The 16,515-nt window shown below is 47.1% G+C and overlaps 3 protein-coding genes across 15 annotated transcripts in view; 1 reads left to right on the top strand and 2 right to left on the bottom strand.

Moving 5' to 3' along the window:
• Nucleotides 1–121: 121 nt before the first annotated feature.
• On the top strand, nt 122–1,954 carry Ndufaf3 (NADH:ubiquinone oxidoreductase complex assembly factor 3). Of its 2 annotated transcripts, none has more exons than NM_001033971.2 (5): nt 122–659; nt 780–975; nt 1,109–1,175; nt 1,259–1,359; nt 1,438–1,954. In NM_001033971.2, exons 1-5 carry the CDS (start codon nt 601–603, stop codon nt 1,552–1,554), a joined length of 540 nt encoding a protein of 179 aa, NP_001029143.1. In that variant the 5' UTR covers nt 122–600; the 3' UTR covers nt 1,555–1,954. The 2 variants fall into 2 exon arrangements, with proteins under 2 accessions (NP_001029143.1, NP_064465.1); NM_020080.3 differs by having other exon boundaries at nt 122–677.
• On the bottom strand, nt 1,953–6,641 carry Impdh2 (inosine monophosphate dehydrogenase 2). 2 transcript variants are annotated; one of them, XM_006243751.5, is made up of 15 exons: nt 6,405–6,641; nt 5,952–6,000; nt 5,477–5,578; nt 5,325–5,399; nt 4,839–5,045; nt 4,435–4,522; nt 4,159–4,358; nt 3,986–4,076; nt 3,804–3,899; nt 3,516–3,587; nt 2,751–2,894; nt 2,520–2,664; nt 2,289–2,432; nt 2,122–2,205; nt 1,963–2,036 (listed from the first exon to the last, which is right to left on the bottom strand). In XM_006243751.5, the coding sequence occupies exons 1-15, from the start codon at nt 6,500–6,502 to the stop codon at nt 2,015–2,017; spliced, it is 1,617 nt and encodes a 538-aa protein (XP_006243813.1). In that variant the 5' UTR covers nt 6,503–6,641; the 3' UTR covers nt 1,963–2,014. The 2 variants fall into 2 exon arrangements, with proteins under 2 accessions (NP_954530.2, XP_006243813.1); NM_199099.3 differs by lacking the exon at nt 3,516–3,587 and having other exon boundaries at nt 1,953–2,036; nt 6,405–6,588.
• Nucleotides 6,642–6,843: 202 nt separating this feature from the next.
• Qrich1 (glutamine-rich 1) overlaps nt 6,844–16,515 on the bottom strand; it is a 39,567-nt gene continuing 29,895 nt past the window's right edge. For 10 of the 11 annotated variants that reach the window (XM_063265252.1, XM_006243745.5, XM_006243747.5 and 7 more), the window contains 4 exons: nt 10,220–10,328; nt 9,741–9,892; nt 9,285–9,375; nt 6,844–7,816 (listed from right to left, as the gene is read on the bottom strand). In XM_063265252.1, coding sequence (XP_063121322.1) covers nt 7,624–7,816; nt 9,285–9,375; nt 9,741–9,892; nt 10,220–10,328 — 545 coding nt within the window. In that variant the 3' untranslated portion in view covers nt 6,844–7,623. The remainder of the gene's footprint in view (nt 7,817–9,284; nt 9,376–9,740; nt 9,893–10,219; nt 10,329–16,515) is intronic. The other variant, NM_001134532.1, reaches the window with a different exon arrangement.

Below are 16,515 nucleotides of genomic sequence, written 5' to 3'. Positions count from 1 at the left end.
GACTTGAAGCCATTTTAAGGAGAAACCATCTGGCCACACCCCCTCGCGCTGCCGGGAAACCAATCCACTCTCGGCCACGCCTCTCATGGAGCGCTGCGCCATCGCCAACGGTCGCGAGGGTGACGGTTGGGGAAAGCAGCGATTTCGAGACTAGCTAGGGAAACCTTAGCCATCCGCCCCGCCCTCGGAGCCCGGCTCTCCAAAGCCTGGGATTAAGGGCCTGGAGGCTGGCACCACACCCTGGCCAGGTGTTCATAACAGGACCAGGTGCGCAGCTGCCCCGCCCTGGTCCCTGGGAGCCCGAATAATGGCTGAGAATCCGAGGAACAGGCCGTGGCGGTGGCCTAAACAATACCCTGAGGGCACCCGTACTAGCAGGTGTTTTCCCCCCTCCTCCTTAGGGACTGTCGCAGGAGTCCTGGGGCGGGGTGGGCGACAGGTGCTGACATAAGAACCGCACTAGGGGACAGAGGCTCTCTGTTCTGGCCCACTGCGACAGCTAAGGTGCGCGTTGCCCTCCGGGACGCAGGGGGGCGCTGTGGCCGATTTGAGACAGACAACTCTGCCCCTGAGACCGGGTCATTACGCGCCGTTGCAGCTATGGCCACTGCTCTAGGATTTCGCTGCCTTTACCGAACGCGACCTGCGACGCTCGGTCGGTACGTCGATAGGCTGTGGTAAGCATCCCTTGTCCAGCCTCTGACCACGTGGCCTCCGACCTTTCAGTCCCGCACAGTAGTACGGCCTGGCCATGAGCTCCTGACTTTAGACCTCCGCAGGAGGAGCCCGAGTCGGGGGCACCGGCTTTCTCCGGCTGACGATGAGTTATACCAGCGGACGCGTATCTCTTTGCTGCAAAACGAGTTCCCTCAGGCCGTATACATCGACAGCTACAATAGCAGAGGTTTCACTATCAACGGAAACCGCGTGTTTGGACCTTGTGCGCTGCTCCCACAGACCGTGGTCCAGTGGAACGTGAGCCTTCCCCTACACTGCAATTTATACGTAGTGCCAAAAGCCACTCCCTCTTAGCAAATTTAGCTTTATTGTGCCGCTGAGTAAAGCGTGTATAGATTTGACGTGTTGAATGGCCCCTGCTTCCATACAGGTGGGATCTCATCAGGATATCACTGAAGAGAGCTTCTCGATTTTCTGGATGCTGGAACCTAGGATAGGTATGGGGCAGAGGGAGCACTGGGTCCTAGGTGGTACCTTCTGTATCAGACCTTCAACATTTGGTTGCCTACACTTTCCTTAGAGATTGTTGTGGTGGGCACCGGAAACAAGACTGAGCGGCTGCACTCTCAAGTCCTGCAGGCCATGAGGCAGCGGGGAATTGCGGTGGAGATACAGGACACGGTAGGTCTTTGGACATGAAAACTCTACCTAGTTGAGGCCTACTCAGCCCAGGCACTGTTAATTCTGTTGTCATTGCAGCCTAACGCCTGTGCCACCTTCAACTTCCTGTGCCACGAAGGTCGAGTGACAGGAGCTGCCCTCATCCCCCCACCTGGAGAGACTGCACTTGCCTCTTCTGGTCAAACCACAGAGTGAACCATCCAGAACAGTCAAGGAGGGCACTGAGCTTCGTGATCTCCCCGTGCCTTCCCTACTCCCCCTCTTGGCACACTAGCTGTCATGCTCACCCAGGATAATAATTTATGATCTTCTTATATATTAGTTGTGTTGCTGGGTTTGGCTGGTGACTGGGGAAGAGGGGAAGTAAGGGCTGTTTTCACTCAGACAATTCCCTGAGCCCATAAAAACCAGGATGCAGTGTTCAATATCTACTTTGCTCATGTACAGATTTGAGGAGACCCCAGTAGCTTTTCTGACTTCTTTAGAAGTAGAACTAAGGTCTGAACTACACATGGCATGGCCCAAGGCTGTCACAAACGAGATCATACTCTGAACATGTGCGATGGTGGTGAGAATGAAAAGAATTCAAAATTCAGTTGCCACTTGTTTTTTCAAACTTTTATTGAAAAATTCAAGGCATATACTGGATCTGTTTTCAGAAGAGCCGTTTCTCATACCTGTAGGGAGAAGGCAGCTGAGTTTAGGAGGAAGGAAGATGTCTCAGGTAGGCAGAGGCTTCCACCCAAGCACTGGGCTACTTACGAATGGAGGCCGTGAACGCCACCTTCCACCTGAGCTGAGGACGTTCTCTTCTCAAATTTAAGTTCCCCCGAGTACATCATGGCTCTGAAAAGCAGCAGGCATTAGGTGCAGACAGTAGCTGACTGGGCACCACTCCCTCTACTGAAGTCCCAGCTACCCAAGCTCACCTGACTTGGGTTAAGCTCTTGGCACCAATGTCCTGACAGGAATGCTGGATGCCAGCAATCAAATAAGGGACAAACTTGTGGATAGACCCTTTGTCCTGCACTGCCCCTGAAACTCCTTGGGCCACTTTGATCTTGTCAGCTTCACTGTTGGAAGAGGCAGGACATGAACAAAACTGCCGAGGAGTGAGACCAGTGCAGGATGAGGTGGGTTGACTTGTCTGCCTGTCCTACCTGAAATATCGGTTCTGGCTGCTGAGGTGTTTGTCCATGGCATCAAGAGAGCCCATACCACGATACTTCTTCAGCCGGATCCCATCGGAGAAGAAGTACTCACCAGGGGCCTCAGTGGTGGCAGCCAAGAGGGAGCCCATCATGACTGTGGACAGACAAGTAAGCTAGGGGCAGAATCTGAGAAGTGCATGAAAGGGGACCCCACCAGGCCCCAAGATTACTAGGTCTCACCTGTAGAGGCCCCAAGAGCCAAAGCTTTGGCAATATGACCCACATTCTGGATTCCTCCATCAGCAATAACAGGGACACCGAAGCGACGGGCATACTCAGAGACCTTGTATACTGCTGTTGCTTGGGGTCGCCCACAGGCCAACACTGTCGAGAGAGGGAGGGACAGACAGATGGGATGGGGATACAAGGGGCCACTCACAGGACTCTGAAAGACCTACACCGAGTGATAGCTGATGAAGAGATGTGTTTGGGATGGCTACTACCCATCTGCCTTAAACATTACACACTGTTCTGCCCTCACCTCTGTCTGTGCTCGTGCATGTGTGCAGGGCCCACGGCAGCCTCAGGCACATGCAGTTTATAGCAGCCGGGAAGCCCCGCCCAGCTGGTATCAGACGGGGCTAGAGTCACCGTGCAGTTAGTATCTAGAGACGCCAAGTCAGGGCCTTGCCTTTCCTGCACAGTGAACAGCTCAGGCAAGATCAGGGCAGGAGTAACAGAAGAGAACAAGTTCAAATAGTGGTGGTTGAGCCATGCCTACTGGAGAGTATGGGACAGAGCAGGGCCTGCCTCAGGAAGGAGGTCCTGCTCTAAGAGCACCCTAGGAAGGAGCTGTGATCTCAAGCAGCCCCCAAACCATGGTCTGTACATCTGTTTGCCCTGCCCACCCAACAGCACCACAAACCCTGGGAGCTACAGCTACAGTCAACCAAGCAGCCGGGCAGTGGGCAGCTGGGCCGGGCCAGTGGGCCGGGCCGGACTTACTATAGCAGCCCGAGACAGTAGAAGGGCATTTGGGGCTGTGGGACTTTATGTCTGGTGGGATCTTGGGAGCCGCTAAATAAAACAAACAGACCAGAGTTTAGAGAGGGCACAGAGCAGGAGCAAGGAGGCCAGGCTAGGCAGGGAGTGGCAGGTGATGACAAGAACTTGTCTTGCTTCCAGCCGTGTCACCCATCCAAGAGGCCGGTTTGGCCCTAGAGTTGCCCATGTTGGAGGACTCAAGTGTAGTTCCCCTAAGAGCCGCCGGCCCCAGTCAGAGCATAATTTTACCTTCCTGGGTGATGCAGATGGAACCACTTCCCATGCCGACTCGCAGAGCGTCCACACCTGCGTCGATGAGGTTCTTGGCTTGAGCAGCAGTGACTACTACAGTGAAACAGAAGGGCGAAATGAGGGTCCAGGTGGGAGGAAAGCGTGCGTCTCATCGCCCACTTAGTCCTGTCCTCTCTTACCATTGCCTCCGATGACCTGGAGATTGGGGTATTTTTCCTTGATGTACTTGATCATATTGATTTGGAAAATGGAGTTTCCCTGGGAAGAGTCCTAGAACAGAAAGGAAGTTCTAGATACACCATGATACCGCAAACCACCTGTAGAGAGCCACCCCACCTCTACTGGAGCTTACCAAAACTACCACATCCACACCAGCAAGGGCCAGTAAGTCCAGCCGATACTTGTCATCCTCATGGGTGCCAATGGCTGCCCCACACAGTAGTTGCTTTTTGGTATCTTTGGAAGCCAGTGGGTAGTCACGATTCTTCTTGAGGTCTGTCCGGGCGATGATGGCTACCAGCTCATCACTCTCATTCACAATGGGCAACTTTCCTGAAGACAGCAGGACATGAGTCAGGGTCCTGAATATACGTTCCGAGCCCCTTCCCACCCTTAGGTTAGGACTCACCCTTTTTACTGCGCTGCAGAATTTCATTTGCTTCTTTTAGAGTGACGCCGGCAGGGGCTACCACTAAATCTTCTCTCTTAGTCATGATCTAGGGTTAGTCATGAGGCAAAGACCAGTTAAGACCAGGATCCCCCCTGCCCACAGCCATACTAAACTATCAAAGGCCACCATGATCACATACATAGACCCAAACCACCCCTCCTGACAGGCACTCAGTAGTTGTTCTGAAGATCACAGGATAGGGAACGACCTATCTAGAGAAGGACCACAGAAGAGCACGGGGAAGAAAAGGAAGCACAAATGTTAGCCGACATTTAGTCACCAGAGTCCCTGCAGGGAAAGGGATGCAGAAACTGCAATGAAGTAGTTTAGACCTTGGTTTCTCCTCAGGCAGCAGCACCTACCTCTTCCAAGAAGCGATCATGCTCTTCCTCCTTGAGGAAGTCAATGTCCCTCGAGGAGATGATGCCCACCAATCGACTCCCCATCCGGCCGGTATCTGTGATGGGGATACCACAGAAGCCATGCCTGGCTTTGGCCTCAAAAACATCGCGCACACGATCCTTGGGGCTAAGGACCACAGGGTCAGTGATGAATCCCTGTTCATATTTCTGGAAGGTATGGTGAGAAGGTCACTGCATCTTTGAAATCACTGTCATCAGGCCCATGCCCAACTGTCCTGTACAGCAGAGCCACAGAACCAAATCAAACCCTCAAACAAGGACAGAGGTCTCTGGAAGCACTGTGCACCAGCTTACGACATGGGGTCTAGGTCTTCCTTACTGAACCTCACAGCACGAGGAGAGGACGCTTAGCAAAACAAACCCTCCACTCCCACCCCACGCCTGTAATTCCCAGGAACTCTTGGCCATGATTTTTGCCCTTCTAACCTTCACTTTCCGAACTTCATTGGCCTGGAATTCAGGTGTGCAGTTGTGGTGGATGAAGCCAATGCCTCCTGTAAGCTACAAGAGACACAAGTGATAAACTAAGAGGTGTAATCTTTGGCTATAAGACGGCACCCATGGCCCACAAGCCTCACCGCCATTGCGATGGCCATTCCAGCCTCCGTGACAGTGTCCATAGGTGAGGAAACCAAGGGGGTCTTCAGAGTAATCTTCTTGGTTAGAGCAGAGGTCAAGTCCTGAGGAGATAAAGGAACAGCAAAAGAAAATACAGCGTCCATAACAGGAGCCCTGGGTGATCCGCATGATCTCCGGGAAGACCATCCCACTAAGACTACCCCATGCACCCAAGCCCCTCTGGTGCAGGAGTTCACGTTAACAGACAGCATCTTACCCCTCCCCTTGATGTTTACCAACTCAGTTCCTAGCGTGAGCATAGTGGGACCTGCCTACTCTAATACCAGTACTCACTCAGAAACCACAGAGGTCTGAGTCTGACACTAATAATTAGGGGTTAGCCTGGTCAACCTAACCAGTTCCGGAGCAGCCACAGTTACATCGGTAGGCTGTCTCGAAAACACAACAGAAAACCCAATACCTTATTATACTCACCACCTGGTCCGCAGTGAAGTCGATATATCCAGGAAGAATGAGAAAGTCACTGGAAGAGGGAAATGGGCAGGACTCTCAATCTTGTGACAGCAAGAAACTTCAACTCCACCCATCATCCCCTAAAACTCTTGAGGAGGGAGCTGCTGAGCACGTGTGGCACAAGCAAGACGTCACTGGTTGGATGCCACCGAGGTGTCATTAGTGCTACTGCACACGTAACAATTCTATATATCCAGAGAACCGAGTCTCAAGACTCAAGTCTTAAGGACTATTGAGAGCACTCGCTCCACCCCAGCCCCTGCTCCACCAATGTCAAAGTTATTCTCCGGTGATAGGTAACTGCCGGGACCTGTTCCCCATCCGTAGAGCTTCAGCGAAGCCCTCCCTCATCCGGCCTTCTCGCCGGCATGCGGCCCCCCTCTCCTCGCCCACAATAGTGCCCTAGACCCGCACTTGTAGGTCAGGCCGTCCCCGCAGTTGAAGAGCTGCTGTGCGGTGAGCCCGTCGTCTGGCACGTAAGAAGTGCCTCCGCTAATCAGGTAGTCCGCCATGACCAACGAGGAACACGGACGCGTGCCTCAGAGGACCGCGCCGCAGAGGCCTCTGCCTTCTGGACCGCGCCAATATAAACTAGACTACTCCGTCACACGTCGCGTGCGTCACTGACGCCGGGGCGTAGGGCGTGCGTATGGTGCCACGCCCTGTAGAGGCGGAGCTAGCGGAGGATAAACGCGTGCTTATCCCGTTTACAGGGACTAAGGCCAGAGGGCTGATCCCGTCCCAGCCCGGCCTGCGCCCCTCCCTCGGAGATCCAGGCCCATTCAATTTTGTCTCCACTTCCCCCCACCCCCGCAAAGCTCCTCCCCCAAATAAAGACACATTCTCCAGTAGCTTGTTGAAAAGACGTGCTTGTCATTCTTAATAAACAACTAGAATAAGAATACATAAGAGAAAGAGTGGTATCTTTATATGATACACAAGTGTATGTTACAAGAATTCCATCAGGCACAGGAGCCTCAGGTTTAAGGCCTCAATGTTAGGCCAAAAAAAAAAAAAAAAAAAAAAAAAAGCATGGTAAAGTTTTTACTTTAACATCTATGTCACTTGTCATAAAGAAGGGTGTAATAGAAATTGTCTTTAATAAAAATCATAATTGAAGTTCCCCTCATTTTTATTCCATCAAGATGCTAAGTTTATGTCTGAGCATTTAAAAAAAAAAAAAAAAAAAAAAAAAAGAAAAATCGTGGCTCCGAGTGGTTAAGCCTGCCGGTCCAGAGTGAAAGGTGGGGGTTTGCAGGAGGGTTGATTCATCGGCTGCTCCATCTGCCTTGAGGAAGGGAAGGGCCTATATTTCTCCATACAGTCCAAGTCCCTTCCCCCACACTCCAGCCCAGACAAAAGAAAAAAAAGGAAAAGAAAGGTAAAAGCCAACCACTTCCTAGGACATCAAGTTCTAGGAAAACCATATACCCATGAACCAGGGGGTCTGCCCATTTTATGAAGATGCAAAGAGGGCAACATTGTCTTTTACATTTTTAACAGAAGTCGCCTGAAAAGCATTAGAACTACGAATTGAAGGAAAAAGAAAAAGAAAAAAATGGAGGCCTCTCCTTTAGTGTAAAAGTCTGTCTGGTTTTTCCTGGATTTTTTTTTTTCCTGTGGCTGAGGCACCTCAGTGCATGGTGGTTGCGTTGGCCACGGCAATGGCTTCTTGAATCTCTCGTATAACCAGGATCCGGGTCAGCATCTGTCCCATCTGCTCTCGGCTGATAGGCTGGACTGAGTACCAGATCGGGCTGTTGGGAGCCACAACAGGCTCAGGAGTCAGGTAAAAGGTGTCATTTCGGCCTTTCACACTCTGGGGGCTGAAGAATGAGCTCAGTAAGTAACAGCAACATTTTAACCCTTCCAGTTTGCCTCCAAAACACAATCTCAGGTTGAACTCCTCTGAGTCTATCTACCCCATTTGCAGCAGATCTCACCATCTAGAAGACCGAGCTCCAGCTGTTTAATCACTTTGTTTACAACTCAGCAGCAAACACCAACAACCATCTTCTCTGGGCTCATTTTGCCTACAGTGCTGCCCCTCTGCAGTCCTCAGCACACTCAGCCCATCTAACACCCCACTCACCCATCCCTTCAAAGATTTAATGAGTATGTGGCAGCTCTATCTTAGGTACAGATGTTAAGTAAGTGGGTGGGTTCCTGACAGAGAACAAAGGCAGGCAATCTGAATATTTCTATTTGAGCTACTAATGTCAAGGAAAGAGAAAACTTTACGCCCTTGGACGTAAAGTATGGGTACCGGCTTTTAAAGCAGCAGACATGAACTAGCAATGCAAGTACACGAGAGGATCATTGTGTGTTTTTTTTATAGAATAGTGAGGAATGACCAAAGGTTTTATTCTAATGAAAGTACAAAGACCCATAACCACAACAGTTCTTCTGACATTGATATGAAAAGAATGTGCCAACCTGCTGTGACAAGAAAACAATCAGAAACTTAAAGGAACACCCCCACACCCTTATGCTGATGGTACCAGTAACAAATTGAGCCAGAGTAGTGGACCATGTTCACTATATAATTTTAAAAGAAAAAAGCCTCTGTACCTGTATAGCTCCTCTATGAAAAATCCTGTCAAGAGCCTGTCATGGTGATGCAGACTTTTAATCCCAGCACTGTCAAAGGCAGTGAGTTTGAGGCCAGCCTGGTTTACAGATTAAATTCCAGGCAACCCAAAGCTATGTAGAAAAGACAATGTCTCAAAGGAAGTGGCTATCAAAGTTCAAGATCCCTTCTATATATGGTAGTGTATAAATTACACATTTTGGCAAATCAAACAAACCTTATTTCTTTGGCTAGGTGTGGTAGAACAGACCATTACTCCCAGCACTCAAGAGGCAGAGGAAGGTAGATTGTGTGAATTCAAGTCTCAGGCCAACCTGATCTAAGTGAAGTGAGCCTCAGGATAACCTGGGTTTTAAAGAAGAGTTTGTTTTGGAACTCAAAAGTTACTTCTTTGGCAGTCCTGGGGACTCAATTCAGGGCACACCAGATAATCAATCTAATCCTAAGCAACACCCCTCACTTCTCTTTTACTATCTGTGTTCATCTTTATTATTTTTGTTGTTTTTAAGACAGGGTTTCTCTGTGAGGGCCTGGCCTCTGCCTCTGCAGTACTGAGATTGAAGAGGTGGCCCAGAGGTATTTCTATTGTGTCTGTCATGGGGAGGCAGTCTGTCATTCTAGTCTGGAATCAGGAGTTCAAGGTCATACTCCCAAACACACACACACACACACACAGGTATAGTTAGTGTACAAAGCCTCCTCACCATTTGAAGAGGTAGAAATCGTAGAGCTTGATGGGACACCTTAATGGGTTCTCTGGATTTTCTGTCTGTTCTGCATACATGTCATCTGTAACTATTTAAAAAAAAAAAAACCAAAGAACAAGTTCAATACCCAGTATTCAACACAAAGAAAGAGAAAACTGAGTTATCCTCCAACCATGTGTATGGTGGCACCTGTGCCAAGGACAAGCATGCGTGTGGGGTAAACAAACACCAACACACACACAGGACAGACCTGGCATGGTGGTGCAAACCTACATACTAACTTTAGGCATTCAGCCACCCCAGGAGAGAGAGGCTGGGTTAGAGAGGAAAGGGATGAGGAGTGGAAAGTGCTGAGAGGGAAACAGCTGTGCTGCCCATAGAACCTCAACTTGCACACACATTCCCATAGGACAAAGTCAGAACACAATATGCACTTTTGCCTGGTATCCCTACCTTTCTGGCCAGTCTGATGTATTCCGAGGGCCTTCAGGTAGCGGATACTAGTGCTTTTATCCTTAGGATTCGAGGGGCTCTTCTTTGTCTGCCGGAGGACCTTGGAGAACGCCAGCTTCATGTGCTGATCTACTGTCTTCAACAGAAAGTACCTGGACCACAAGTACAAGGCAAGGAAAAGAGAGGGAGGCCAGGAGGAGACGATAACTCACCGTCTGCCCATCAGTGACTCAGAATGAACCACTCCTCATTCCCGGGATCTAGGTAGGGCCATGCTCAAGCACATTGTCCAGAGAAAGAACCATATCAATATAGATTGAAGGGGGTCTGGCAAGGCTGTTTGCACTTTACCATTCACCACACACAAATGTGGCCAACTGGAACTCAAACTAGCTCAACATTTCTCAAATGTATCAGAGGAATGCAGAAGTCCTCCTGGGTTTGCCCGTCTTTACTGTAGTAGCTCCTAGAGTACTTACTTGGTGTTGAAGAACATGAGGGTGGTCAGCAGTGTCGAAGGGGAATGTGCCCCAAGCTGCTTGCATTCCCACAGCATCTCTTCAGTCACGTGGCTGGGCAGAACATAGCCTAGGAGGAACAGAGCACCACTGCAACAACTTGATGACAGGTCCACCAACACCAGGACCAGATGGGATGAGGACTACACAGGGACAGTCTTAAATCAGGGCAAATATCACTAGACTGTATAATCTAAAGCTAGCTAAAACACAGATGCAGGGCTAGAGAGATGGCTCATAAGAACACTGGCTCCTCTTTCAGAGTTCCCTGGTTCAATTCCCAGCACCCACAGGGCAGCTCACACCTGTCCGTACCTCCAGTTCCAGGGGCTCAGACACCCTCAATAAAAACATACCTGCAAACAAAACATTGATGCCCATAAAAAATAAAAAGGAATTATTTAAAAAAAAATGGTTAAAGAGATGTCTCAGTGGTTAGAGCCACCAGGAAATGGAGACTGGAAGAGCACCGTCTACTTTCCAGAGTCCTAAGTTCGATTCGCAGCAACCACATGGTGGCTCACAACTATCTATACTGGGATCCAATGCTCTCTTCTGACAAGAAGTATATAAGCAGATGGAGCACTTATATACATAAAATAAATAAAAGAAACAACAAAAACACAGATCCCTGGGTGGCAATCAAATTTCTGTGGTAGGCCCTAATAATGACTACTTGTTTCTAATTAAGTTTCAAGGTGATAGAAAACTGTTGTACTTAAATCATTTCTTCCTAATTGGCCCAATCAAAGATGATTAGCACAAAAGGACTGTGGTTAAGGAAAGTAAATTACTTAAAGCTACAACCCAAGCTCTGCTTCTTCTATGCTGAGAGCTCCACCCCTGTGGATGTGTGTGCACTGTGTGAATGCCTGATGCCTGTGAAGGTCAGGAGATGCTATCTGATCCCCTGGAAGTGGAGTTACAGATGGCTGTGAATCACCACGTGGTGGTGGCTGGGAGTTGATCTAGGTTCTCTGCAAGAGCAACATGTGCTTATAATAACACTTGAATTATCTCTCTAGCACTTAGATCATATTTTCAGGCTGTCTATGGCACAGAAATTTGGAATATAAAGACCATATACATCTACTACCTCTGGTTAGCAAAGCGATTTTATGAACAAAAGGGAAGGCTGATACTTAAACTACAAGTTTCCTCCAAAAGGCACTTACTACTCTGATAGCCAAGCGAACCTACAGCCACAGGGTTCAAAAGGGCAACAGTCTGAGCCTGAAAACTAGAAACACACCCTTTGATTTGACCACCATGGAACCTTCATGTGCTGAAGTCCTTTAAAGATGTGCGAGTGCTTGTATACTAGGGACAGGCTAGCAGATGAGCGGACACAGGCTATGTCTAAAGACTTAAAATGATATAATAATGTCAGGAAGTGAAGGTAACACTTCTAGAATAACACAAACAAAACAAAAATAAAACCATCCTATTATTACTTTAAAGCACTTTATTTCTTTTTTTTTTTTTTTTTTTTTTGGTTCTTTTTTTCGGAGCTGGGGACCGAACCCGGGGCCTTGCGCTTCCTAGGTAAGCGCTCTACCACTGAGCTAAATCCCCAGCCCCAAGCACTTTATTTCTTAAAGACATTTCTAGATCGTTTCATTTTTCTTTTGATTGATTGATTGATTAGGTCAGAGTCTCTCCCTGATGCTTAGGCTGCTATGTGGCCCAGGCTGGCCCGGAACTTACAATCTTATCTAACCTCTAATTCTGAGTGTTGAAATTATACTGTCCAATGATGCCTGTGTCTGATCACATGCCAGTCTGTTGTGCCATTTACAGATCACAGCCCAGTAAAAATGGGGGTGGCTTTCCCTCTCCTATCACACTGGAAGGCCTTTCAACATAATATCAACAGCCCAACACAGCTTTCTCCTCAGGAAAAGCCATCTCATGAGAGCAATTTCAGGGAAATGATTGCATATTTACTCTTCCTGAATAACTCTGCCACCAACTTTCAGCTCCTCCTGCACCAAGCATGCCTGGACATCGCCATGCTCCTGCCTTAATAATGGACTGAACCTCTGAACCTGTAAGCCAACCCAATTAAATGTCCTTCTAAGAATTGCTTTGGTCGGGGCTGGAGAGATGGCACAGTGGTTAAGAGCACCCGAGTGCTCTTCCAGAGGTCATGAGTTCAATTCCCAGCAACCACATGGTGGCTCACAACCATCTGTAAAGAGATCCGATGCCCTCTTCTAGTGTGTCTGAAGACAGCTACAGTGAACTTATATATAATAAATAAATAAATCTTTAAAAAAATGTATACTCCTTTAAAAAAAAAAAAAGAATTGCTTTGGTCATGGTGTCTCTTCATAGCAGTAAAGGCCAAAATAAGACAGAAATTAGTTCCAGGGACTGGGGTATTGCTGTTATAGGCCTTGACCATGCTTTTGTTTGGAAGAATGTGGATTAGGGACTTTGGATTTGGAAATTAGTGGAATCCTTTACGTGGAGCTTAATGAGCTATCGTAGTAGGAAAATGGAAGACTTTGTTGCTGTGAGTGACTTGCACTGTGCAGACCTGGCCCAAGAGGTTTCGGTGCAGAAGAATTTTAGTATGTGGCCTACAGACTGTTTTAGTGGTATTTTGATGAAGAATGTGGCTGACTTTTGCCATTGTCTGAGGAGTCTACCTGAGGTTAAGGTGAAAAGATTTAGATAAATTGCTTTGAAAATGAAGACTCAAAACAGTCTGCTATAAATTTTTTTGTGTGGTTACTAAAGTTCACTTTTATAAAGAAAGGAAAAATATAAAATATATGGCTCAAAGTATTAAAAGGATACCAGAAAGTAGGATGAAGCTGAATTGTATGTTCTAGGATTAAGAAAATGGGACCTTGGGGCAAGATACCAACCCAGGTAACCTTAGGTCCAGGCATGGTGAGACACACTTTTAATTCTAGGAAACAGGCAGACCAGTCTGGGACAGAACAAATTCTAGATGAAAAAAAGCTGAAGTCCACAAATGGTGGTACATGCTTTTAATACCAGGAGACAGAGCCATGCAGATTTCTGAGTTCAAGATCAATCAATAGAGTAAGATCCAGGATTGTCAAAGCTTAGGCAGTGAGGGTCTTGGAAAACAGAAAGGTGTAATAAGGGGGACATGTTCCAGCCACAGGAAGCAGAAGAAATCGACAGCTTTGGCCATGTGGCTATGGTTTTAGACTCAAGAACAGAAGGAACTACTGGTACAACAGATGCTGGTTAACTGGAGGTAAAAAATTAGTGGTGATCGAGACCAGCTTCATTGACGTGAAGTCTTCTGGGCAGTATTTTCTGAGAGCACAAAGAGGCTGTGTTCCAGAGATAGCAAGGTATCTTGTGTTGCAGCTGTACTTGGCAATGTGTAAGAGTCACCCAGGTGGTACTGGTTTTGAAGGCGTGAAGGGGTCATAGAGAGAAGCTGAGGCTTGGCATTGTGAGAGAGGCCAGAGAAGGACATTGGAGAAGGTGCAGCCTTAGTTGCAGTTGATGGCCCAAGACTGAAGTGGTCATGCAAAGGAGGTGAGGCTTGGCGCCATGAAGAGGGCCCATGAGAGGCTATTAGTGAAGCCTCATTGCAGCAGAAGACCCCAGGGTATTGGAGATGCCAGCACCATGGGATGATCACCAAGAACAGCAGTGAAGTGGATCAATCTGCGCTTAGAGTGCTACAGAGGGCAGAGCTGAAGAAATGACACAAGCCCTCTGGAATAGCCAGAAGGTCATGTGTGGATCCCAGACATTGAAACAAGAAGCTCAGAACACTGAAGTTGCCCTGGAGACCCCAATGTGCTTGACATACCAGAGCCAAAGGATATATGTTGAGGAAAGCTGCAGAGAGTAGAACCAGTCTAGGAGAAAAGTTTGTTACAATCAAGAAAGATGGAATGGGGTGGAGATCTGAAGATGGCTTTGACATCAGACATGGACATGTGTGGAGTTTGCCCAGCTGGTTTCCTGACCTGCCTTGGGGATTACAGTTAAGTGTTTGGATGAATCTTAGAAGTGACTTTGGACTTTAACTTGTTGAGACTGCTATAGACTATGGGGGCTTTGAAAGTTGAACTAAATGTACTTTCTTATTATTTTGTCTTTTTTCTTTCTCGGAACTGAGGACGGAACCCAGGGTCTTGAGCTCTACCACTGAGCTAAATCCCCAACCCCTAAGTGTATTTTCTTATTATGCTATGGCTAAGTATGGTCTCCATAAATCCATGTGTTTGAACAAGTACTGGGAATGCACGTTATCTCCTTTGTGACAGGATCTCTAATTGGTCTAGAAACAACCAATTGAGCTGCAAGTACCAGGAATCCTCTTTGTATTCCTAGCAAAGGGTTACTAGCACACACTACCATGCCCTGGTGCTTTTAAGTGGGTTCTGGAATATTAAAGTCATGTCCCTATATTTGCAAGATTTATCAACTGTGTCATCTCCACAGCCTTAGAAAGATTCCAACACCTACTCTTTGATACATAAACATAGCTCACTCTCTCTTCTCTCTCACAAGCACGCTCGCTCACTCACACACACCCTACTTTTATGTGTATTGGTGTTTGCATGATCCTGCAAGAGCAGTAAGCACTCTTTTCAACCATTCAACCATCTCTCCAATCCTTTCCAGTGTCTGGTTTTGTTTTGGGGTTAAAGGGGTAATTTTGAACGTAAGGTCAAATGCAAGTAACCCTATTTACACTGTTCAGGCTGGCCTTGAAGCTCTGATCCCATCTCTACTTGCAAAGTACTCAGGATTATGGGCATGAATCACGTCTAGTTTAATTCTGTTAAGAGTATCCTGCAAAAATTAAGTTAAATTCTTTTTGAGTTACTAGTATTGTACATCACCATGGTGGTTGCAAACTCATGGGTTCAAGTGATCCTCCTGTCTTAAGACTCCAAAGCAGTACAATCTACAGACAGATGTACACTGATTATAACCTTTTTTCCCTTAAACTTTTCTTTATTTTATGTGGGTATTTTGCCTGCATGCACGTCTGTATATCACATGCATGCTTGATACCTACAGACCCCAGAAGAAGGCATTGAATCTCCTAGAACTAAAGTTGCAGACAGTTATGAGTCACCATATGGGTGGTGGAAACTGAACCCAGGTCCACTGTAAAAACAGCAAGTACCTTCAAAAACAGAGATACCTCTCAAGCCCCAATTTGTAAATATTAAGTTCAAGTTGCTAACTTTTCTCCCAGATTGTGCTTCTACTATTATATCCTAAAAAGTCACCACCAAATCAGAGGTGAACATGACTTTTCCCTAGTTAATGTGCACACATGCAGGATGGCATGTACCGAGGACGCAAGTTGAAATCAAGTGTCTTAATTGCGCTCTACACTATGTTTTGAAACAGTGTCTCCCTCTAAACCTGGAATCCACCAAAGCGGCTACACTTTATAAGTAAGCCTGCATGTTTTCCAGTGGAGGGATTACAGGTCCCACCCAGCCTTTCACAGAGGTGCTAGAAATATGAACTCAAGTCTTCTTGCTTGTGCACCAAACAATTTGCTCAGAGAGCCATCATCCCAGCTTATTTTATTATTTAACATGAACGGGTGCTCTGCCTGCATCTGTGTCTGTGTGCTACCTAAGTTGCTTGTGATTAAGAAGTCCAGTAGAGGGTGTCAGATCATAAAATATAAATCCATGTTATATTTAGGTCTGTGATTAATCTTCAGTTAATTTTGTAAAGTTTTAGGCTTGAGTTTAAATGAACTTTTCTGAACACAAATGTCTAGTTCTAGGCTCATTTATTGAAATGACTTCTGTGTGAGTTAACTTTCTCCTATCTGGGTAGCTCTATGTCCAGCACCGTCTGTCTGTTCCCCTCAAGTTATTTGCTCACAGAAAGCTCTGATGTGATCAGGCAGTGCTGGTGCACGTCTTTAATCCCAGCACTCCAGAGGAAGACAAAGGTGAGTTCAGGCCAGCCTGGTCTACAGAAGGAGTTTCAGGACAGCCAGGGTTACACAAAGTAACCTGTCTCAAAAAAAAAAAACAAATCAGGAACAACAAAACAAAGCAAAACAAAACAAAAAAAAAAAAAAAAAACCCAACCAAAAAAAGCCCCAACAGGCTGGAACGTTGTCTTCAGGGATTAAGAGCACTTAGTACTTGCTGTCTTTCAAAACCTGAATGGGTAAAATGTGATATATCCACAAATGGGAATGTATTCAGTACTAGAATGAACTGAGAAGGGGCTGGAGAGATGGTGCAATAGTTAAAAAGCACATGCTGTTC

The sequence above is a fragment of the Rattus norvegicus genome, chromosome 8 (genome assembly GCF_036323735.1).
Source record: "Rattus norvegicus strain BN/NHsdMcwi chromosome 8, GRCr8, whole genome shotgun sequence".
NCBI classification, from domain to species: Eukaryota; Metazoa; Chordata; class Mammalia; order Rodentia; family Muridae; genus Rattus; species Rattus norvegicus.
This window is presented reverse-complemented; position numbering and strand designations above follow the sequence as displayed.